We start from the raw sequence: 23175 nt of genomic DNA on the forward strand, positions 1-23175 counted from the left end.
AAACGCCGGAGCAGGTCATTCTGGCAGGTCTGCCTGAGCTCCGCATCACACACGAAACTCTCCACCAGGTCCAGTCTATACACACACACACACACACACACACAGAGAGCTTTGAAGTCATCCCAGAACATGGCAGCCTCCACTGTACATGTGACACACCTCTGAGCCTTCCCCTGTCCCTCACCTCTCCTCTATCCTCTTCTTGTCCATGAGTGGCTGCTTGATCCACTGGTTGACCAATCGCTGGCCCTGGGGGGTGCGGCACTTATTCAGCAACCCAGCCAATGAGTGAGCGCCACTGGTGTCGCCGGGCGAACCCTGGGGAGCAGAAATCAGAAGGGAGCCGTTACGGGAAACGAGCGGCTGCCGAGGCAACACAAGACCCAGGAGCCGGCAGAGGTGAGCTCACCTGGAAGAGGCTGAGGGCGTGGATGGCAGCGTTGTCCAGCCTCATGTACTGGCCCAGCTCCAGAGGGGTCAGACTGAACGAGTTGAAGTTGGACTCATCAGACAGCAGCTCTAGGTAGCGAACCACAGCTGCCAAGCACGACATGGCCACCTGGACACACACACACGGCTCCATGAGTCCTCCTCCACAGAAAGGGCCTGTGGGACTCTGTGTGTGTGTGTGTGTGTGTGTGTGTGTGTGTGTGTGTGTGTGGGTACCTGCTTGTCCAGCTCCGGGAGGGTGTTGCTTGCGACGGTCTCTCCTCTCTTGGCTCGGAGCAGCCTGTTGAGATCCTGCACCACGTCCTTACTGTTGAACTCTGCTCTCTTCCTGTCCGACAGCAGCACCCCTCCACGCTGCACCACCTGCTCACACACCACCCCCTCCCTGCTGTCACTAACACACACACACACACACGTGTCTAGCATGCTGCACGTCATGATGTCACATAATATGTACTGTAACAGAGAAGAGAGACAGACTGAGGAGAGAGACAGACAGAGGAGAGAGAGAGCAAGAGAGAGAGAGAGAGAGAGAGAGAGAGAGAGAGAGGGAGAGAGAGACAGACAGACAGACCTCGCGTAGCTTGGCCGTGTCACTGCTGTTGTCTCCTTGGGGAAGCAGACACTCCTTGGGGCTGATCTGGACCAGGAGAGACTCCAGGTTGGAGAACGTCTCATTGTCGGGAAACTCACACACTCCCATGGTCCTCAGGGCTGCGTCCACGTAGCCCACGCCCACCACGCGCTGCCCATCCCCCCCAACAGCCAACCGTACCCCCACCACTCCAGCACACCCTTCTCCCCCGGCCCCTCCTCCGAACAAAATGTCTTCAAACTGGGTCAGGTTTCCTGGGGATGCCTGGCAAAGAGACAGATAACTGAATACACTGAAAGAAGGAATGACAGAGGGCTAAAACGTAGCCTACTAAACAGAACAGTGCTGGTCTAGTGTCTAGTTTGTAACATATTTTAAGTTGCTCTTAGCACCCTGATCTAAGCAGAGCAGAGCAGTGTGGAATTGGTTTGAAGATAAATAGCAGTGGTAGACGCAAGGTAGCTACCTTGAACTCTATCTGCCAGTCGTGGTCTCTGTTGGTCTTGCCATGGTTTTTGTAAACCTCCACTCTGTACTGACGAACAAGCAGCAAGTCTCTCACGAAGGCCTCAAAATTGAGCTTGCTCAGGACAACACTCTCCAACTTGCGGCTTCCTGCAACAAGACCCCAAACACAAACAGGCGAACACACAGTCAAATGTCGTTCACTAGGGCTGTTGTACCATTCTAAAATTGACTAGCTGTTTGTTCGTTAACTTGCTGTCCAAGCTGCGATTATAGACTTAAGTAGGATAATGCGCAATACCAAACTGCACTTAGCTATGTGCACATAGAGGTTTAGCTAGATTAGTTCACGTCTACTGTTAGCTCCAATACACTGCAGATTAATTATGTCAACATTTGTTAGCTCTCTATTTAGTTAGCTTGTCAAAAAGCTATTTTTATATACCGCTGCCAGTGAGTGACCTACCAGAACCCAGATATTTGATGACTCCATTCGTCTTAAAAACCTCTTTAGCAGCAAATGTAGCGTCTTTCCCGTGCACTGTGTAATAGTCATTCCGATCGAATATCCGAAACGTAGTGTCTGGTTTGTCCGGCATTGAGAAAAAGAATTTAAGAAAGCCATGTTCAGACACACTGTCCATAGACAGGTTCTGCTTCGGTTGTACCGCCATGCTGCAATCTCCCGCCACCGGCAAGGCTAACAAAGGAAATGACGTTATTGACTCCCTGCGGTTTAGGATGTGAGTCACAGGTAACGAGAGTGAATGTTTAGAATAACTACTTTGTTATCGTTACAATCTCATTCAAGAATGTTGGAATGTATTATATCTTCACCTCATGAAGCTGGTTGAGAGAATGTCAAGAGTGTGAACAGTTGCCATTAAGGCAAAGGGTGGCTATATAAGTATACTTATCACACATTTTACTTGCTTAAAATGTTACTGGTTACTACATGATTCCATATATGCCATGTGATAGCCTACTTTTGAGGTCTTCACCATTATTCTACAATGTTGAACATTTTAACAAAAGCAGTCCAAATATAAACCAGCAGGTGGCGCTATGATGGTACTGTAGTCTTTTAGTTTCGAAAATAAATGAATGACCGAAATAAATGATCGGACTTCTTAGACAAAGATATATTGATGGTGAACATGTGATACGTGACTGATCAGTGTAATAAGTGTTTGGTTATGCTGCGGTCCCTCAGAACCAAAACCTCACGCCACACAGTTTCTACCATCCGCTGCTGGCCTCTTCAACAAGGCCAAGGGCTCACACTGACATGAACACTTGATCTGCACAATGACACCTTGCTATATTTGCACTGTTACCCTATTTTGTATAATTTTTTATTGTATATTATAGCTATTATATATATTTGAATTGATTCTAAATGTTTACATACTTTAGCCCCTTAGTATTAGTTAGACTTTGTACCTTTAGTATAGTCAGACTTGTACACCACTTATTTAAGATTTAAGATTCCTATCTGTTTAATGTGTAGAGAGAATCATATCACCTGGTAAAGGACATCATCTACAGTGGGAAATAATACACACCCGTAGTCTGCACTTAAACGTAAATGTAATGTAAACGTAAACGTAATCTTCATTGTGTCATGTCAAATAAAAGATCTCTATATACAAACTTCTACCTATAGTAAATCTTATCTACCTATTAAGTTATGAATTAATTTATGAATTTAAGAGAATGGATTAAAGATACATTCCGTCTCTGTGTGTGTGTGGGTGTGTGTGTCTTTTTTGTGAATAAGTTCTGCCCCTGTGAGCCTAAATCTATGGCACGTGACGATCACTTAAAGCATAGCATACATTCTTGATGTGGTTGAAGACAAATTGATACATTGCCATATCCTTATCTAGCATCTACATACTGGAAGATTCCCTTCATTCAGACACTGGGCCATGAGGAGAAGGTTCCGGTCATGCTGGATTTGGGTGAATCTTCAGAGGTGGATATCCCTTTTTAAGAATTCCTTCAAGTTATTATCCGAGTCTTTTACAAACTAATCAAAATTAATAGATTTTCGTAGATGAATAGGTTGATTACGAGGTACTAAGTAGAAGTTTCGACATACCCATCTGTTTGATGGATATTGTACAAGGAATATGATGTTAAAGTGCAGAGTGGGTGTTTACATCCAGAAGAGCTCTATGATCTTTTGTTCCTAATAATCCTGTTGTTTCAGGGCACTGGTTGAATGGGCTTTGCAACTGTGATTTATTAGGTAACAAAATGGAATGACTGGATATGGTATGTGTGTAGTACTGACATTACTTAGACTTGTGTGACTGGAAGTGGAAGTGGCTCACTTGTCTTAATGATGGGATTGTATCTGCTCAGATACAACCATATTCCTCCAAACTGAAATTGCAGTTCAGACAGGGACCCCAAATGTACTCCGACCAAGGAGCCATGGGCAAATGTTTTGAAATTGTTTGCTGTCCAAATCAATCAGCGAATCTAAGAGGATCTGTTTGAACATATGCTTCACATGATGAATGATGTACAGTGCTGGTCTGGACGAGCACCTCCATTGGAGAATCCCAGCATCTGGTGACCTTATGAGTGGTAGACTTCCCATCATTACTTTCAAACTAAGGATATGCAACCAGTTGTCATTAGAAAAGTTCAATTAGATCTGCAGACATTGTTTCCATTCATAATACAGTAACAATCAATCCTACCAATGACCTTTATGAAGACGTTTTTGTGGTTCAATAAGCCAATAACAAGTATGATGAACCAGTGGAAAGTCATTCTGTCTTTTGTTCATTAATGAAACGATATGATGGGTCAACTGTCTTTTGGTAACCAGGGTGACAGATGTCATGGCAGCCCAGAGGATGTCAACAAAAATGGAAGGCAATAGTGTGTTGTACACACATAGTGTGCAATGTCTGAGGCCTGTGTGTTATAAAGTGCTTCATGAAGTAGCCTATAACTGATATGCAGAAGGTTACATGTGGTATTCTGTCTGTGTGTTGGGTGTCTGTGTGTGCCTCTAGGGTGGAGTTAATGTAATAAGTCTGGCAAGGAGGTTGTATGGTAGGGGATGTTGACGAGCCGGATAATGACGCACCACTCTAGCATGATTTTAGGGAGGTTATGGTGATGATGGCAAGCACTCTAAACCTGTTGTGAAGTCATCAAAACAGTGGACAGGCTATGGAGAATCTGCGGGCGTGCTTGGACTGTACTAACTGGGATATGTTCATGACTGCCTCCAATAGTCTGGATGAGCTTACGGAGCCTGTGACATCATACATCAGCTTCTGTGAGGACTGTTGTATACCAACACGGACCAGGGTGAGCTACAACAACGACAAACCCTGGTTTACAGCGAAACTTAGACGGCTGAGGTTGGACGAGGAGGAAGCGTTCAGGAATGGGGACTGACCCAGAGTCAAAGAGTTGAAGAAGAGGTGTAGCAAGGTGGTGAGCGAGGCTAAATGACTGTACTCTGAGAGACTAAAAAGGCAGATCACCAACTAGAAGCCCAGAGCCCCACTCCATTAACGACTCTCACCTGGCCAACAACCTGATCAAACTAGTTCTACTGTCAATTTGAAAGAAAACTGGATTGTCCTGACCCACACACCCCAGGGTCCCCCTCCCTCCCTCCCTCCCACAGACTGTTCAAGAGGCAGAACCCCCGCAAAGCAGCTGGGCCAGACTGTCTCTGCAGCCAACCGGAGCACGATGCTGACCAGCTGTCTCCGGTGTTCACCACCATCTTCAACACCTCTTTGGAGACATCCCATGTTCCAGCCTGTCTCAAGTCCTCCATCATCCCTGTGCTCAAAAAGTCAAGGCCAACAGGACATATTGACTACAGACCTGTTGCCCTGACCTCTGTGGTAGTGAAGTATTTTGAGCGCCTCATGCTGGCACACCTCAAATCCCTCTCCTGCCCCCCCTGCAGTTTGACTACAGAGCCAACAGGTCTGTGGATGATGCTGTGAACATGGCCCTCCACTTCACCCTACAGCACCTGGACTCCTCAGGATCCTACGCCAGGATCCTGTTTGTGGACTTCAGCTCTGCCTTCAACACCATCATCCCCGCCCTGCGGAGACAAGCTCTCCCTGCTGAACATGCCTGATTCCACCTGCAGGTGGGTCATAGACTTCCTGTCTGATAGGAAGCAGTCCGTTAAGCAGGGGAAACACGTCTCTGACTCCCGGTCCATCAGCACCGGATCTCCTCAGGGCTGCGTCCTTTCTCCTCTGCTCTTCTCCCTGTACACCAACAGCTGCACCTCCAGTCATCCGTCTGTGAAACTCCTGAAGTTTGAGGACAACACCACCCTCATTGGGCACATCTCTGGTGGGGTTGAATCTGACTATAGGTGGGAAGCTGACAACCTGGTGACCTGGTGCAGCCAGAACAACTTAGAGCTCAATGCTCTTAAGACAGTGGAGATGGTTGTGGACATCAGGAAGAACACAGCCCCACTCAACCCCATCACCCTGAGTGACTCCCCAGTCAGCACTGTGGAGTCCTTCAGCTTCCTGGGCACTATCCTCTCCCAGGACCTCAAGTGGGAACTGAACATCAGCTCCTTCACCAAGAAAGCACAACAGAGGATGTACTTCCTGCGGCAGCTGAAGAAATTCAACCTGCCAAAGAAAATGATGGTGCACTTCTACACAGAGATGAGTCCATCCTCACCTCCTCCATCACCAACTGGTACGCTGCTGCCACTGCCAAGGACAAGAGCAGACTGCAGCGTATCATCCGCACTGCTGAGAAGGTGATCGGCTGCAATCTGCCTACCCTCGAGAACCTGCACACCTCACGGACCTTGAGATATCTAAGATTGTGGCTGACTCTGTTCCAGCTACCCCCCTTGCAGGAGGCTGCGGTCCATCAGGACCAAAACCTCACATTTAGTCATTTAGCAGACGCTCTTATCCAGGGCGACTTACAGTAAGTACAACAAGAACAGTTTCTTTCCATTTGCAGCTGGCCTCATCAACAAGGCTAAGGACAAGGCTAAGGACTCTCATTGTCACTAACACATTTATTTATAAAGTTCTCCTACCACATTGCTCAAAATCAGCAGTCAAGTTGCATTCTATCTTATTATATATCTTATTTTATATTTTACATTGTATAGTATTGTTTGGAATGGTTTAGACTGCGTTTAGAATTATATACAGACATGGCACAATTTAGTTTATCAAATAATACAATCTTTCAAAAAATGCCAGGAATCTGTGTGTCTGTGTGTGTGTGTGTGTGTGTGTGTGTGTGTGTTTGTGTGTCCCACATTGGTTTCCCATGATTATCTTTAGAACAGGGGACTCTGCAAAGGTGTCCTATTCATAATCCGCGATTGACGTTGTTCGGATCAGCATTTCTGTTACAGCCACGGCCTGGTCCCTGTCCCTTTTACACCCCCTGCTGGTTCTCCTGTATCATCCTGCCTCGACCCTCCACACCTGCCGCCCATTACCTCATCATCCTGCATACTTCAACCCGGCTTTCCAACCACTCCTCGTCCGATCGTTGTCACAGTGGTAGCATTGCTTGATTTACATGTCTTCTGTAAACCTCTTTTCTTTGTGCCCAGGATCATCATCCAACACCCAGTCCCTGTCTGCCTGTCGACCCGCTGATTCACCAAACAAGACCACAACTCAGGACCACACCCAATAAATCACCTAAATTGTATCTGTACTGCGTTTCGGTCCACTCTACACCGTAACAATTTTGAAATCGTTTAAAACTATCTTTTTTGTAACTCCACGGGCATCATGGAACTCATCCCAGCCCTTTCATTCTGATTGATCCTCTGGTCATCCCTTGCACCATATGCTTCACTAGTGTGTGCACTGAGAACTGTCATCACCAGCTGCATCACGGGCACTGTGCACTGTCTATAGTTCAAGTAGACTGTATTTGTGTGCTTCACTGACATCTTAATCACTGACTGCATCACAGGCACTATGCACTAGTGCATAAGAATGCCTATGATTGTAATACAACTATGTAATACAACTAACAGCTATACTCATAAGTAATATTTGCAATATTATACATTATCATTATTATTCACAGTGGCTGGTAGCCTTTTATATTGTTTACTTCTACTGTTCATACTTTTAATTATGTAGTTTGCTTTTCATGCTTTGTCTATTATATTACTTTGCAGCAGCAAGGCCATCTGTAAAGAAATAAAAAGAAAATTAATAAAATAATAATAAAAGATGATGAACAGATGAAGATGGCGTGTATCTATTTTGGGCACTGATGCTGAACTCCATATACCATGTATACAGATGTGAAAGGATTTTAAAGGACACATAAAATGACTAATGGCTTCCCTGAAGTGGGTTAGAAAAACAGACACAGAGAAAATCCTTGCCATCAAAATCAGAATGAGCTTTATTCGCCAAGTGTGTTTCCACAAACTGAAAAAGTAATTCCTTGTGGCAGAAAATACATAAGAATCTTAAATATCAAAAGTAGAACCTGTACAACAGTCTAAGAATGTAGGCCGAGTTATGAGCCATCACGTCCCACTCTTTAGCCTTCAGTTTAGCCCTCGTTGGGATTTGTCACCTTCTGTATTTGAATTCTAAGAAAGTTATGGCCACGTTCTGCTGCATACCCTTCAACCCTGAACAGCGCCTGACACACACATGATGAACGAGGCGATGTATCTGTCACCGTGGCGACTGTAGTGTGACGGCTAGGTTGACCGAACAGGGTCACGTTACAGCATGACCGTACTGGCAGAATGGTATGTCTTGTTCTGTCCTCCACTGTAATATTTCTTTTGTTGCTTTAACCGATGACTTTCGTAGCCTATAGCCTAGGCCTATTAAGGCCATGGAAAAAGAGTAGGTTAAATTCATGTTGGACACTTTTTGGTAGATTAAACTCAAAAGCCATGTTCGGTAGAAGAAACTCACTCCATTGATGTTTGTGTAAATCATTTTAGCCCTTACTCAAATGTTTCTGTTGGAATTAAATGGGAATATACAACATTTTAGAAGCTACACATCTTCAAACATACCATGACCCCCTCTCTTACCCACGCAACATTTTCAGGTTATGTAGGACAGCTTGTTTGGTAAAAACAGTGTTTCAAACAATGGTTAAACCACTTCATCATGATCCAGTAGTGGGCTACAGGTGGTTACCTAATTTAAATTAAATTGACATTGGGGGTCGGTTTGAATCGTTTGGATTAGAAACTAAAACTTGCCTACACCAGCTTTATACTAAATTAGTCTATAGAGAACAAGTACAAGAAGGGGGTGTCCGATAACGGTGTGTCAGGATAGGCAAAGTATTAATCAAAAGTAGCCGTCTGCTTAGTAAGGATGGCCCAAGTTGATAAATTCCTATCGATATTTTGGGTAAGAATGTGGTGCGTTAGTGGTTTTCTGAACTGAACAGAAAACGTGTTTCTTTGTTCATGACAGAAATCATGCGTTAAAGACGAAACGCGATGAGCCCGCATATAAGTTTAATCGATCATCGATGATCAAATTGTGCAGATTTTTGCGTACAGCGTCGCCTGTAGCAGGCTACTGAAGCTACAAGTCGTGACATTTAATTCAGTGATGACGAACGTGAAGATTTTGACGTGGTCACCATCGTGACGAATTTGGAACGGATTTGGCACGGTGCGCACGAGGTCGCGGGTATAAAAGCAGCGCGCAATCCAGGAATATGACCAAGTTACTTGACTTTTGCGTTGTAGGACGATACTGCTCCCAGAAACCTATCAGCAACAAACAAAAAAAGTAGTTTTCAATGGATTACCAGAAAGCATCCGAGATGAACGTCCACGTCAACGGAAGCGGAAAGCTGGGGACAGAGTTTCATTGCAGGAACGGTTGTAACGAGCACAGTGTCGAAGCCAAGAAGGCTCTTGTGCAGAGCAAGAATGAAACGTCACACAGAGAAGCTGAAGACGAATGTCGGTTACCGGCAATTGAGGCCGCCTACACAACTATCCTGCGGGGTCTTGGGGAGAACACTGACCGTCAGGGGCTCCTGCGCACACCTTTACGCGCCGCCAAAGCTATGCAGTTCCTTACCAAGGGCTACCACGAGACAATTTATGGTGAGTTCGAATGCAATACCTTGACCAGAGGTGTTTGTTTACCAAGTAGTTTTTTTTGTTTCTGTTTTTTACTTCAATATGTCAGCAGTGTCTGTAGACATTCATCATCCGGTCCCCATATAACCTTGCGCACCATATGCATACAGTGGTTTATAAATACGTACACACATACACACTTCACAGACCTTGTTGCCACGTGCAGCTAAAGAACAATGTCATTAATGGGAGCTGTTTATGTACTAAACCGCACAGGGATAATCTACCCATTCAACAGCTCATTCTACATTTAATCTTTAAAACTGTGTGTGCGTTATAACATTGTAAGCTCCTTTTTTTCTTCAGTGTTGTAAGACAGTTTTATTGCTTAAGTTGGTCCTGTGGTCTTTTATCACAAAAAGTGGCAAGGTGGACCAGGAAAACCCTGAGCACTAAATCAAATGCAGACTCTGCCTTTCCTAACCTCCTTGTAAACATAGTTCCATGCTGTGTGTCCACAGACATCCTGAATGATGCCATATTTGACGAAGATCACGATGAGATGGTGATTGTAAAGGAAATAGACGTGTTCTCCTTGTGTGAACATCACCTGGTGCCCTTTTTCGGCAAGGTCAGTGCGTGCGTGTGTGTGTGTTCGTGAAAGAGAGAGAAGGAAAGAGAGCGAAAGGGAAAGGGGTTACTGGGTTCAACTCTATTTCAGATTCTAACTTAGATTTTCTAAAAACAAACAACCGGTCTACATTTATATGAATGCCTTTAAGCCAACAAGAGCCATTGGGCGTTAGTGCATTAATGCGTGTGACCTTTAATCTTGTTTGGCTAACCTCTGGTGATGTCTACAGGTTCACATCGGGTACTTGCCCAACAAAAAGGTGGTCGGCCTGAGCAAGCTGGCAAGGTAAGTGTACTGGAAGGCCTGTACACATACATACACACATACATACACACACACACACACACAGTGGGAGCTGGCACATAAAAGAGGAACTCCGAGTGTGTGTTAGTTCCTGGTGGCTGAGTTCTTCTGTTATGTTACTGCATTGACCTGGAGGCTTAGGGTATAAGCCCCATGGCCAATATCCAGCCCCAACTCCAGCCACACACACTCACACACACACACACACACACATACAATAACCCAGACTTAGCCGCTCTCACCCCATGAGAAAATCCCTTCAGACCTGTGGGAATCCAACCAATATTATCACAGTCTCTCTCTGTGTCTCCCTCTTTCTTTCTCTGTTACCCCTGCCTTCATCCTGTCTATCCCTCTTTGAGTGTACGTCTCTCCATAACTGATCACACCCACCCTCACTGGGAGCCTCACATGCACTCTTGAATCAATACTTGATCAGTGGATTCAGAGGATTTGGAATGAATGATTGACAGCAGAGGCTATATGACTGGGTACAGGACAAGGGTCAGGGTCAGCCCTCTCTTTCGGTGTTTATCAAGAGATTAATCATTATTGTGTTTATTAGAACTGCGCTAATTCTGACTGCTTGTTGCCTCCATAGGATCGTAGAGATTTACAGCCGGAGGCTTCAAGGTGAGATATAAACACATTAAAACTCCCAGTGCCTCCAAAAAGGTTTTTCTGATGTTGTTAAGATCGTTTACCCCCATTGCCCTTAAGTGGTAGTGTTGGCCCCGGTCTCTCTCTCTAAAACAGCCCCTTCTGTGTCTTCAGTCCAGGAACGCCTGACCAAGCAGATCGCCATGGCGATATCAGAGGCTCTCCAGCCTGCGGGTGTGGCCGTAGTCATAGAGGCTGCGTGAGTACGCACACACACACACACGCGCTCTCAGGCATGGAATGGACTATAAGCTGCTTGAGGTAGTTGACTTACAAATCACATGCTATTCATGGGGGTACATTAATCGGGATGTTCCGGCCACGTTCTACATGTCGTAGGCACGTGTGTAAGCCATGTTTCGTTTGCGTGACAGGCACATGTGCATGGTGATGCGGGGAGTCCAGAAGATGAACAGCCGCACGGTGACTAGCGCCATGCTGGGGGTGTTCCGAGAGGACCCCAAGACCAGGGAGGAGTTCCTGGCTCTCACCAAGAGGGACTAGCACCTCACCCTACCTCTGGAACACTGCTCCAGCTCTGGGTCCGTTTACCATCTCCCAGACCCAGCCTTAAAGATGACTTCCTTCCTCACACCTCCTTGATACCATATACCCTAAACCTCCAAAGCAGGACATGTCGTGCAGTACATATATAACTTTGTTGTTTGTTTGGTTTTAGTATCATTTAACCAATATGTTCATGTTTTGTGGTGCTAGTAATCCTGCCGCTGAACCATTCCCACATCTGTGGGTCCAACAACGCAATCTCTCCTACCAGACCGAGCTGACGAGGACAGGGAGAGAAATAGCAGAGATAAAGACCTAAATCAATTTAGCCAAACTCTGGTGCCTTAAGCTAGCTGGAGCTAGGACCTCAGTATTTAAATGACATGCTGTAAATAATATAAATATTCAAGATATGGTGCTTTGATATTGCATATATAGTATTTTGATATTACATTCATTAGGTTTTCTGTCGGTAGAGTGGTCCGTTACCATTTACAGAGGTCTTATTCAGTGACTTTATAATCAATCAAGGAAACTACTCTCATGTCTGTGTAGTTCATCTTTTTGGGAGCCATAGTTCACATCTTCTTATGAACACTGTGCTCTATTGTGTGTTGCCTAACATGAATAAATACATGAACATCAATGGTCTCTGCTTGTTTCATACCAGAATAAAATATATATTTTTATGTAAAAAAAACATAATGCATGACATCACCAGAGAGACAGATGCAGCATGGGATGGTTGTCCCCACCCGGGATATCCAAAGCTTCACAGAAGAGGCAGGGTGTTACTGCTCTCTCCAACACTGAGAATGACCAGAACATCAACCAAAAGACCACAGAAGCATTAAAAAGAATAATGTTATCAGTGACATAAATAGCATTAGCATCCTTCCCACATGGCCAGCACACTGGAGAGTGCGTCTGTACACACGCAGACCAGGCAGCCCGAGGGGGAGTTAGGCCTTTACAAATGTCACAGTTTAAGCCTGTTGCTGATTCAGTCGGACAGTCTTCATCACCTATAACTCTAAACCCGTCTAAATGTAGGGTCATACCGGAATTGACATTATTCTGTTTCAAAACATGATGATGTCAGAGTATGTACACCAGTTGCCAACAGTACACACATAAAGACGCCCGTACGCGGAACAATCCAGAACCATATGGTGGGGAATGTTGTTATGCCTCAAATCAAAACAAAAAAACAACTAAAACACCCAACCAAAATAAAATTGTTTATTGCACAAAGTATTAAACGATAAACATTATTTCACAAACAGTTAGTAAAAGAAAAAACAGTCAGACATCCTGTATAGATGGAGGCGTCTACTATATTCACCGGTGAATTGAAGGGTGTTTTATGACCACAGTGCTACTGTGTGTATTGCTGTTGTGAAGCTGAAGGTTACGTAAGCCATGTGCAGTACGGAAGGGAAACATGTCCATACACACATCACACTTCCCATCCCAGGGAATACAGCACAGACCTCTGTCTGTCTGTCTGTCTGTCTGTCTGTCTGTCTGTCTGTCTGTCTGTCTGTCTGTCTGTCTGTCTGTCTGTCTGTCTGTCTGTCTGTCTGTCTGTCTGTCTGTCTGTCTGTCTGTCTGTCTGTCTGTCTGTCTGTCTGTCTGTCTGTCTGTCTGTCTCACACTCACTCACTCACTCACTCACTCACTCACTCACTCACTCACTCACTCACACATACACACACGCGCACACACACACAGGGGATAAAGAAAAGATACCCTCAGCTGATTCTACCTTTGCAATTGGAGCTAGCCTCAGACAGGGGTCTAAGAGAAACCTGCTACTACTGTTTCTAAAGCAAGTGCCGTCTGACTGTTCTTCCCGCACAGCCCCTCTAGTCTTGCTTCCCACCAAGTCAAAGGGTTCGTCTCTCAGACAGATGTCTGTTTGTAGTTTTTGGTATCCAGAACTTTTTTCCCACACATGGCACAGATTCCTGAGGAGGGCAGAAAGAAGGGATGGAGGTGGTGGTTTGGGGGGGGGGGGGGGCAGGGGTGGTTAGAGAAATAAAGCCCCACTGAAAGCCCCACTGTCTGAAGCCCCACTGAAAGAGTGTCATACCTTTCTTGTAAGCACACCCTTGGCAGTAGTGTGAACCTAACTGGTGAACAGAGCTCTTACATATCCGGCAGATGGCAAATCCTGACTTCTTCCCATATGGATCAAATCTAGAGGGAAAATATAATGAACACACTCCCAGCACCACAGTTACATAACATAACAGTACCTGTTTACATATGACTGACTGAGTGACACAAAGTACAGTATGCTTAATGTATGTGATGACATACACCAACAGACTCACCTGGCCTTTTTGGACGTCAGAGCCTTGTTCTCATTCAGTTTCCGCCCACCACCCTCTGGAAAAAATAATAATAATAACAACAACTATAAAACCTTGGCAAAAGTTTGACATTCACAACATAATTATGAACACATCCCCTCACAGCTAATTCTACCTGTGGTGTTCCTTGCTCCATCCTTCCAGGTGTCAGGGGTTATTACCTTTCCTAGTTTCTTCTCACCTGAAACAGCAAGTTAATTAAAAGAGCAAGAGTTATGTTAATTAAATGAAACATTGCGTTTAAATCGCGCCATACAGAGATAACAATTTGTTTCTTTGTTTATCTAACCAGCCAGCTAGCTAACCAACGCTAAAAGCTAACCACTTTTAGGTATGCTACAAAATCAGCAAATCAACAACATTAGGGTTTACTTTAAATTCAACTCTGTAATAGCAAGGATTATAGGTAAAGAGTAGATCAATGTTCTCTTACACTTTTCACAAACCATTTCTTCGTTGTTCAAAGTCGTTATCTAGATATATATGATTGTCACTAGTTTTCTAGATATGTAGCGCTTTGCAGTCTCTGGACGTTTGTAAACTTCCGGTATCGTTCTTCCGGTATTTCTTTTTCTTAATCTGATTGGTTATTTTTCTGGCGCGGACTATATTTCATTAGTTCACCAAGATGTCAATCACTGTGCCTCCTGACCTTGCGCAGATGGTTGTAATCCATGTTTACGGAAGAGTTTTGATGAATAAAGCTGTCCGTCTCTGATTGACATATTGTAAAAGGGGTATTTAAATAAAATTGTTGTTGTTTATTTTAACAAAGGACCAAATGCACTTATGTCGATGTGGAACTAGATAGGTGGGTCATGTTATAACAATGTAGCTAGGCTAGCTCGCAGGGTAATGACTAACAACTGTGCTGTGCTTGTAATGCAGGTTGACTTCTTATCGGCATCATGTGGGACCATGAGATTAGAGCCATGGCGTCCTCGCATGCGATTGTCGCTTCCTCGGTGTTTATGGCAACTGTACTACCTGCGGTGCTTGTGCAGGGGTTTTCGGTATATGGCACGCACCTGCTATGGCTGTACTCAGTGGCCGGTGCTGTGGCTGTGGTCAACATCGCCGTCTTCTGGCTGCTTGGAATCAGCCAACCCACCAAGAAGCACACATTGACTTACAAGGTTTGAGCTATCCCCATTATAAAGAAAAAACTAACATATTGTCGAACCTATGTATCAACATTGTCATATACATTGCCTATGTTACCTGTTCCGCCTAATACTCTCCCTGCTCCTCTCTTAGATGTCTAGATTGGTGCGCTCCTGTCTCTATTGCCTTCTCTCCTGTCTGTTCTTCCACACTGTGGTGGTCCTGTATGGAGCACCGATCCTGGAGTGAGTTTTGTTTTTGTTTGTACGAGTGGGAGGTTGTGGGAAAGAAACAAACGTGAAATATGACATATGAGCTGGCAAGGCAGGGTTTTCGGAAGTTGGAATTTCGTATTTATGTAGCTGTGTGTCTGCCTCACTCATGTACATGTGTGTTTCAGGTCTGCCTTAGAGACATTCTCTCTGGCAGTGTTGCTGACCACTCTAACCACGCTGAGATGTCTGTGTGTCCTTGGCCCCAACATCCAAGCCTGGATACGAGTATTCAGCAGACATGGGTGAGACCTCGTCACCCGTCCTCCCTTTTAAAGCAGTGTCTCCTGCTCTGGCTTTGTCCATGCTGACGTGTACTTGTTTGTTTTCAGGGCTATGTCTGTATGGGATACTTCTCTTCAGATTACAGTGGCCTGTACTGTGGTCGGAGCATGGCTAGGAGCTTTCCCCATACCCCTGGACTGGGACAGACCATGGCAGGTCTGTACACACACACATACAAACACGCGTACATGCACACACGCTGTTTAAGTTTATGACCAGGCATGCTCTCCATCCTGTAGGTGTGGCCAGTTTCCTGCAGTCTGGGTGCTGTGATTGGTTTTCTGACTGGTCTGGTTGCTGCCCCCAGCTGGATACACTGGCATCGCAAACACCTTACGTACAAGAGCAAGTGATGGAAAAAGAGTGTGTGTGGTTCGAGTGTGACAGGATGGTTTCCATACAGCCTAAAGCCTGCTGTTATAGGGTGTGCATTTAGTGTACTGCAACATTACTTTAACTTAACAAAATATGTACTATACCAGTGTTTTCAGTTCTTCCCCATTATGAAAAATGGGATTTTATAATGAAATACAATAAAGAGAGTTTTGAAAGGTCAGTTAATTACACAACTAAAGTGTTTGTTTCATTTGGTGTATGGTGAATCCTGCCAGGCTTGTTTTAAGATGAAGAAGAAGGTTACTTATCTGCAAGGAGCCCTTGTTCTACTGTGGTGGGGTAGAAAGCAAGGAGGTGGGTGGCGGTTGATGTGGGGGTTATTTTATGGTGGAGGGTACAACTAAAAAACAAAAAACAAATGTGAGAAAAGTCTGCGATTAAACCACATACTTTCTAACAGAGGATTAGATTTACTGTCACAGTTGAAAGATCCATCTTAATGTGATTGATTGAATATGTTTTATCTAAGCTACGATGAACTTAATGGAAAAATACCCCCAGGGGTGCCCGAGATGGGGGGAGGATGAGAACCCCAGTCGGACGGACACAAAGGTAACAGACCTAGGCAACTCACAAACGACTATGAGCAAGCAGTGTACATGCGGTAAAATCTGCAAGAACATCCATGGCTTAACCCTTGTGCTGCCTTCGGGTCACATGACCAAAAGGTTCATAACGAACCATCGTTGTGTTTACCCAATTTAACCCAATACAAAAGCAAATAAAAATAATTTTCTTTTAACCTTCGCAATGTGGGGGGTCTGAGACAGCCCAACGGTTAAAAGAAAATGCTTCATTTTGTTTTTGTATACGGTAAAGTTGTTGCAAACGACAGTGGGTCACAATGACGATGGGTCAGAATGACCCGAGGAGAACACAAGGGTTAAAGGATGTGGTGTGGTGACACAGCACCTTCAGGAGGCCAGAGAGAACAAGGGCAACCTGTCAGTGTTGTGGCTTGACCTGGCAAATGCATTCGGTTCCATTCCACACAAGCTGGTTCAGCTCACCTTGAGAAAACATCATGTACCCAGCAGGTGGAGTGACCTCATCGCTGATTATTACAGCAATTTCAGGATGAGGGTCTCTTCAGGAGCAATAACATCCAGTTGGCACAAGGTGGAGATCGGTATCACCACAGGGTGTACTATCTCTGTGACATTGTTCTCCCTAGCCATGACCATGCTCACTACGTCTGCTGAACCAGAGTGCAGAGGGTCCAGCACAAATTCCAGACAAAAGCAACCACCCATCAGAGCATTCATGAAAAGACCTCACAGTCATGACAGAATCAGTCCCAGGCTGCCGGTGGATTCTGAAGGGACTTGAAAAGCTGGTGGAGTGGGCCCGCAGGAGTTTCAAACCCGCCAAATCCAGATCAATGGTGCTGAGGAAAGGGAAGGTGGAGGACAAGTTCCGTTTTAACATCACAGGCACAGGTCATTCCAACTATCACAGAGAAGCCAGTCAGGAGCTTGGGCAAGGTTTTTGACTGCTCTCTGAGACACACAATATCTATCCAGTCGACCTGCACTGATTTGGATGGCTGGCTGAAATCTGTGGACAAGTCAGGCCTACCTGGGAAGTTTAAAGCCTGGGTTTACCAACATGGTATTCTTCCCAGGATCCTGTGGCCCCTCCTTGTCTACGCGGTCCCTATGTCAACAGTTGAGACCTTGGAGAGGAAGGTCAGCAAACACCTCCGGGGATGGCTTGGATTACCAAGGAGCCTGAGCAGCATTGCACTCTACGGGAACACCAACAAACTGCGACTGCCTTTCAAATCCTTGAAGGAGGAATTCAAGGTAACTAGAGCTAGAGAAGTGGTTCAGTACAGGGATTCAAGTGATCCGAAGGTGGCTAAAGCAGGGATCCAAGTGAGGACTGGCAGGAAATGGAAGGCAGAGGAAGCAGTTCAAGAGGCAGATGCAAGGCTGCGTTACAGGAGCCTGGTGGGAGTGGTCACACGAGGTCGAGCAGGTCTAGGATCCTTTCCAACTCCCCAAATGAACACCAGGGGGAAGGAAATGGGGAATGAAGCAACAGGGAGCTTGGACGAGGTGGGAGAATGCGGTTGAAAGGAAAGTGACCTTGGCTGAGCTTTGGAAAGCCGAGCCTAACCGCATCAAATTCCTCATCCAGGCAGTGCATGACGTGCTTCCAAGCCCGTCAAATCTGCACATATGGGGCATAGCAGAGACACCTGCATGCCCACTGTGTTCCAAGCGAGGAACCCTGGAACACATCCTCAGTTGCTGTGCAAGGGCACTCGGAGATAGTCGGTACAGGTGGAGGCATGACCAAGTCCTCAAGACCATTGCTGAAGCTATCAGCGGAGGACTGGCATGGGCAAAGCAGTTACGACCCTCCAAGCAAACCATCGCCTTTGTCAGAGCTGGGGACAAGCCAACTTTTGCCCGAAGAACATCATCTGCAGATATCCTGACGTCGGCAAGAGACTGGCAGTTGTTGGTGGACCTTGAACATCAGCTGAAGTTTCCCAGCCATATTGCAGTCACCACCCTGTGACTAGACATTGTCCTTGTGTCTGAGTCCACCAAGCAAGCAGTGCTGCTGGAGCTGACAGTCCCCTGGGAAGATCACTTGGAAGAAGCCTTAGAGGAAGCTCTCCAAGTACGCAGGACTGGTCAGTGACTGCCAGCAGGCTGGCTGGAGAGCAAGGTGTTTCCCTGTGGAGGTTGGATGCAGAGGATTTGCAGCCCGTTCCTTGGCCAAAGCCTTCAGTAGTTTAGGCATCGAGGGTGAGAGAAAGAGGAGAGCCATCCGCAGTACCACCGATGCGGCAGAGAGTGCCTCATGATGGCTGTGGCTCAAAAGAGGGGAGCCATGGAGTCATGGTAGCTAGTTAGCCATCTGGACACAAGCTGGGGTCTGATCAGCCCCGGCTGGGTCAGCTGGAGGAGGGCGTATGATGTTGAAAGACCCGAAACGTCCAATGATCCCAGGAACATCACTGAAAATGTGTCCGGATTAGGCATCAGTAGATGTATGTACACAGTGTCAGACAAGTATCACAGTATTTCTATTTGCAGAATCACAGAGAAGACAGACTTTAGAACAAGGAAACACTAATACAAACATTTACCATCGCTTCACGATCACAGGAGTCAATGCTTTATGCATGCACAAAAGGTTGCCTTTGTGCTGGTTGTCTACAGCTAGCACAACCGTCACAGAACACATCATTTACTATCATATTCACAACCTTTAAATCTTTTCTCAGGGATTATGCTCCATGTTTTTTCTCTGTGTTTCCTGTTGCATGGAAAACTTTAAATGACTACAAATGGGAGTAAACTAAATTGAGTGTTTTTGCCGTGATTCAAAGGGAAGGCAGGGATATTTCAGATGCCATATCCCCTTGCAGATTTTTTATGCAATACAATACAGCACCATGTCTGAGTATGACAACACCTATTAAAGACACTTAATAACCCACAAAGAATGAAAAATATGCAGTGTATTGGCCTGCTTGAAGTGGTGAATGTGTGAATGTGAGTTGGAACTTTAGACTGCTTTTGATCCTCCACGTATAGTCATTGCCCTCAAGCGGAATCCTAATGAGGCTGGTTCAATTTTAACCTCTATTCATCTCTTTCTCCAGCTTCATTTCAAGTCGTTATTTTCCCCTTTGCTGCCATTCCCCAGCAGCACCTCAGGCAGGCAGGATGATGAAGCTTCAGTTGAAGAACATTAATCCTGGTCAGCCCCAGCCTGCAGGGTGAGGTCGTGCTGTTCTAAATACCTGACAGAACCTGCAGTGACCACAAGGAACGACACCAAGGACCGCGATGACACTGTTCAGATCATTGAGGACGAGGGAGAGACGGAGGAAGACAACTCAAAGAGGATGAAAATGACAAGTGAAGAAGGAAAAAGAGATCTGGCTCAAAAATCTTCCATGGTAAATTGGAAAACCAATCTACACTGTGGAGTACACAGACTTCAGCCAATCTGATGTCTAGCTGGAACCACCTGTGTCCTTCTCATCCCCCAACTCCAGTTTCTAACCCTCCTCCATCTGCAGATTTCTGCTCCATTGAAGAGGAGAGGCAGGGGGCAGTAAGGAGCCACATCTTACATTACAGTCAGAAATCTCATCAGAGGTGAGAACACTCAAGTGGAGATTTTTGGAAGAACATCTTAACAAAATGTGTATGAGTGTATATATTGTGAAGGCACATGATTGGCCAGTCCCCATGGCGGTAGGGTGAACACAGCAGTGTATGCTACATGTACAACATGGTGTAGTGTGGGGCATGTTCGTATGCATCCTCTGGTTGCTTTTGTCATCTGGTTCTGTTTCTTCTGACCAGAGCTTGCAAACAAGAACAATTACATGCACACGCTCACAGCAAAGTGCACATTTCTCCCCACATTCAATCAAAGACGGCACCATTTATTTCATTCTTTGCTTTTTGGCAAGCCTCTTGTGGCAGTGCTGCGTTTTGAAAGGTAATTTGTCCTCCCCTCTTCCCTCCCTCCTTTTTCCCCACAAGGCACGAGTGGCTGTGCATAGTGTTAGATGAACCACTCAGTCTTTCCCATTGTTTCTCTCCAGATAGATTGAGAGGGTGAGGGATGGGGGGTGGAGTACAGAAAGATTGCTAACTATTCTTTCTGTAAAAAACATTCATTTGTTTAAGTGGATTCACTGGTGATCAATATGTAACACTACTGGGCAGTTCTTTCGAGTATTCAGATTCTGCCACCACTGAGGTTAAGCAAACACATTATATAGACTAGATAGAAGCATGTTCATTATTTTATTTTTTCTGAGAACACCCACATTCCTTTTCATCCTTATTTCCCCTCCTCCCTCTTGTATGACCTCCTTCATGCAGACTGAGTGGTGCTGGTTGTTGGGCCCAGTGAAGGTGCCATTTTACCAGGAGAAAAACATGATTACGTGGGCCGTAAAGATGTAGGGATCTCTGGAGAGATGGTGTCTTTGAGAACACTTACAGCAAGAACAGGACACGGTATTAGAAATGAGGGACCTCAAGTAGACTGTCGTCCACCTACTCAGACGGAGATAGAAGAGCGTATTTCATGGCGCATGCTTTTATGTTGATGAGGTATTTGTCCAGTTATTATACAGTATGTTCTGTCATTCATCAAAATGTGTACCATTGTGTGTCTGACTGAGTCCCTTATTTACAGATTCATGTCAAGTTTGAAATCCCAACTGTAGAAATCCCATTTAGATCCAGTAGCCTGGGGAGAAGAGTCCGTCTGGAGACATCACCCAAGGTTTGACCCGTTATGCAACCCAGTAAAGGGATTTCCTCCACTCATTCATTGATTGAAGTCGATTCTCCTAAAAATTATTTCAAATTCAAGATATTTGGATGGACGAGTAAAACAATGTAGGCGAAGCATTCAGGTTCAGGAGTACCACTCTCTTTCAGCTGTTGAATGTGGAAACCCAGCGTGTCTAGGTAATGACACACACACACACACAGCATCTGACATCACACTGGGCCCACCCACACACACCACCCGAGACAGAAAGGGCTTCAAGAGTTAAGTGAGCAGCAGCTATGCACCAGACGGGAGCTCTCCTGTTCACACACACACCCTGGCATGGCTCCCACACAGACTGGGGCAGCGGCTGGGCCAGCCCTGAGTGGGTGAAAGGTACAACCATGTCTGCCGTTATAAGAGAAGCAGGGTAACACAGTCTAATTCACAAGATGTCAAACCCAGAGTCGTTTTACAAGTGGTTCAGATTTATTGGCACACATATAAATATATATTTTATAAATAAAACTAATTTACAGGTATGGATTTCAGCTGTAAATGAAATGTGTTATCATAGCACTTGGCTATCAGATACTGTGATTGAGTGGGAGGGTTTGATGGAGTGGTGGCGGATGCCACACAGAGAAGGCCAGGCAAGAGGAGGTGACAGCCTTGGCCGGCCTGGTTCAAGGCTGGGAATGGTTACTTGTTGCTGGGTTGGGCAGCGATGTAGAGGGCCATGAGACAGTACAGAGCGCCCCCTACAGTGAGGGCCATGGTGGTGCGGTACAGGAGCCTATCAGGAATCCCACGTTTCAAATGAACAGGGATCCCATCAGAAGTCTGGGTGAGAGAAGGAGACAGAACAAAGAGAGGGAGGGTCATTATGAAGCCAAAGATCCAAACAACGACACCCTAGGTTGTGCTGTGGGTATCATACGTGCAGCCGGTAAGACCGGGTCTCCTTGTACCTGGAAGAGTCTCTGGAAGTCTGGCACCTTGTTTCCTCCGAGGTACTCCACTGTGGCTCCTGCCTCTGACACAAGCTTAGTGGGAGAAGCAAACACCATGGTCGGGGCTTCAGAGGGAACACCAGGTCTCAGACCCTGAAAACACACACACACATCACTCACACGACTGCTCCACAGGTTAACACTAGGAACGATGATCACCAGCGGAGACCCTTTAGCTGCCCGTCAGAGAGACAGACCCTTTAGCTGCCCGTCAGAGAGACAGACCCTTTAGCTGTCCGTCAGAGAGACAGACCCTTCTAAGGTGATTAAATAGGTGACGCTGCTACATAACTGATCTCTGCCAAGTCTTGTCGCTTGTTATGTGTCCCAGGGTGGGGGTGGGGGGGGGGCAGCTAGACGGTAGTCAATAACCTGCTGTCTTGAAAGAAAATCTTTCTTCCCGAACGAATCTAATGAGTCGATTTACGCTTCCCTGCTTGTACTGTCTAAGGCATTTGATTTCTAGGAACGTTGCACGTCGTAAGGAGACAGGATGGTGACGTTTACTCTGCTAGCAACGTTAGCTATGAAGGTCATCAGATCACTAAGCCGCTTATAAGAAAACCCTTAACACAAAATAAAGCCAATTTCAAGCCTTACCTGGGGACTGTATGCGATGGCAGGAGCAGACCCCGTTAGTCTCTGAGTAAAGCCGCTGAATTTGTAATACATTTTTGGTTAAAGGACAGTGGGAGACATGAGATGTTACAGCACCCAACAAACACCGGCAAAAACGCCTCGGTGAAAGAGCTTCCCTCA

The 23175-nt window shown here is 45.6% G+C and overlaps 5 protein-coding genes and 1 pseudogene across 9 annotated transcripts in view; 3 read left to right on the forward strand and 3 right to left on the reverse strand.

The window, feature by feature from the left end:
• The window catches only part of msh2 (mutS homolog 2 (E. coli)), a 15967-nt gene extending 13740 nt beyond the window's left edge, over positions 1-2227 (reverse strand). For both annotated transcript variants that reach the window (XM_084670850.1, XM_084670849.1), the window contains exons 1-7: positions 1977-2227; positions 1512-1660; positions 1025-1309; positions 667-813; positions 410-559; positions 185-318; positions 1-75 (exon numbers count right to left, since the gene is read on the reverse strand). The exon at positions 1-75 is cut by the window's left edge and continues 125 nt beyond it. In XM_084670850.1, coding sequence (XP_084526976.1) covers positions 1-75; positions 185-318; positions 410-559; positions 667-813; positions 1025-1309; positions 1512-1660; positions 1977-2184 — 1148 coding nt within the window. In that variant the 5' untranslated portion in view covers positions 2185-2227. The remainder of the gene's footprint in view (positions 76-184; positions 319-409; positions 560-666; positions 814-1024; positions 1310-1511; positions 1661-1976) is intronic.
• Positions 2228-9133: 6906 nt separating this feature from the next.
• Positions 9134-12349, forward strand: gch2 (GTP cyclohydrolase 2). The gene is made up of 6 exons (XM_084670745.1): positions 9134-9623; positions 10121-10230; positions 10463-10518; positions 11138-11169; positions 11311-11395; positions 11571-12349. Exons 1-6 carry the CDS (start codon positions 9311-9313, stop codon positions 11698-11700), a joined length of 726 nt encoding a protein of 241 aa, XP_084526871.1. The 5' UTR covers positions 9134-9310; the 3' UTR covers positions 11701-12349.
• Positions 12350-12931: 582 nt separating this feature from the next.
• cript (cysteine-rich PDZ-binding protein) lies at positions 12932-14651 on the reverse strand. Its single transcript, XM_084670746.1, has 5 exons — positions 14515-14651; positions 14197-14262; positions 14043-14097; positions 13799-13905; positions 12932-13673 (listed from the first exon to the last, which is right to left on the reverse strand). The coding sequence occupies exons 1-5, from the start codon at positions 14528-14530 to the stop codon at positions 13609-13611; spliced, it is 309 nt and encodes a 102-aa protein (XP_084526872.1). The 5' UTR covers positions 14531-14651; the 3' UTR covers positions 12932-13608.
• A 48-nt stretch (positions 14652-14699) lies between these two features.
• On the forward strand, positions 14700-16298 carry pigf (phosphatidylinositol glycan anchor biosynthesis, class F). 4 transcript variants are annotated; one of them, XM_084670521.1, is made up of 6 exons: positions 14700-14818; positions 14970-15217; positions 15339-15430; positions 15586-15702; positions 15790-15898; positions 15982-16298. In XM_084670521.1, the coding sequence occupies exons 2-6, from the start codon at positions 14990-14992 to the stop codon at positions 16093-16095; spliced, it is 660 nt and encodes a 219-aa protein (XP_084526647.1). In that variant the 5' UTR covers positions 14700-14818; positions 14970-14989; the 3' UTR covers positions 16096-16298. The 4 variants fall into 4 exon arrangements, with proteins under 4 accessions (XP_084526647.1, XP_084526649.1, XP_084526648.1 ...); XM_084670523.1 differs by having other exon boundaries at positions 14711-14809; XM_084670522.1 differs by having other exon boundaries at positions 14735-14892.
• A 314-nt stretch (positions 16299-16612) lies between these two features.
• Positions 16613-19004, forward strand: LOC146260467 (uncharacterized; annotated as a pseudogene).
• A 2869-nt stretch (positions 19005-21873) lies between these two features.
• Positions 21874-23173, reverse strand: LOC146260468 (cytochrome c oxidase subunit 7A2-like, mitochondrial). The gene is made up of 3 exons (XM_084669682.1): positions 23017-23173; positions 22375-22509; positions 21874-22246 (listed from the first exon to the last, which is right to left on the reverse strand). The coding sequence occupies exons 1-3, from the start codon at positions 23086-23088 to the stop codon at positions 22106-22108; spliced, it is 348 nt and encodes a 115-aa protein (XP_084525808.1). The 5' UTR covers positions 23089-23173; the 3' UTR covers positions 21874-22105.
• Between the last annotated feature and the right edge of the window lie 2 nt (positions 23174-23175).

This window comes from Hypomesus nipponensis, chromosome 13, assembly GCF_054491055.1.
Source record: "Hypomesus nipponensis isolate SF chromosome 13, ASM5449105v1, whole genome shotgun sequence".
NCBI classification, from domain to species: Eukaryota; Metazoa; Chordata; class Actinopteri; order Osmeriformes; family Osmeridae; genus Hypomesus; species Hypomesus nipponensis.

Coding starts and splice junctions, on each gene's coding strand:
- cript (XM_084670746.1), bottom strand. Junction 13,906..14,042: donor CTGACGTCCAAAAAGGCCAG/GTGAGTCTGTTG, acceptor TTTTCCCTCTAG/ATTTGATCCATATGGGAAGA. Junction 13,674..13,798: donor AGGGTGTGCTTACAAGAAAG/GTATGACACTCT, acceptor TGCCCTCCTCAG/GAATCTGTGCCATGTGTGGG.
- LOC146260468 (XM_084669682.1), bottom strand. CDS start 23,088: ATGTATTACAAATTCAGCGGCTTTACTCAGAGACTAACGGGGTCTGCT. Junction 22,510..23,016: donor CCATCGCATACAGTCCCCAG/GTAAGGCTTGAA, acceptor GTGTGTTTTCAG/GGTCTGAGACCTGGTGTTCC. Junction 22,247..22,374: donor ACTTCCAGAGACTCTTCCAG/GTACAAGGAGAC, acceptor TCTCTCACCCAG/ACTTCTGATGGGATCCCTGT.
- pigf (XM_084670521.1), top strand. CDS start 14,990: ATGTGGGACCATGAGATTAGAGCCATGGCGTCCTCGCATGCGATTGTC. Junction 15,431..15,585: donor TATGGAGCACCGATCCTGGA/GTGAGTTTTGTT, acceptor TGTGTGTTTCAG/GTCTGCCTTAGAGACATTCT. Junction 15,703..15,789: donor CGAGTATTCAGCAGACATGG/GTGAGACCTCGT, acceptor GTTTGTTTTCAG/GGCTATGTCTGTATGGGATA.
- gch2 (XM_084670745.1), top strand. CDS start 9,311: ATGGATTACCAGAAAGCATCCGAGATGAACGTCCACGTCAACGGAAGC. Junction 10,519..11,137: donor GGCCTGAGCAAGCTGGCAAG/GTAAGTGTACTG, acceptor TTGCCTCCATAG/GATCGTAGAGATTTACAGCC. Junction 11,396..11,570: donor GCCGTAGTCATAGAGGCTGC/GTGAGTACGCAC, acceptor TTTGCGTGACAG/GCACATGTGCATGGTGATGC.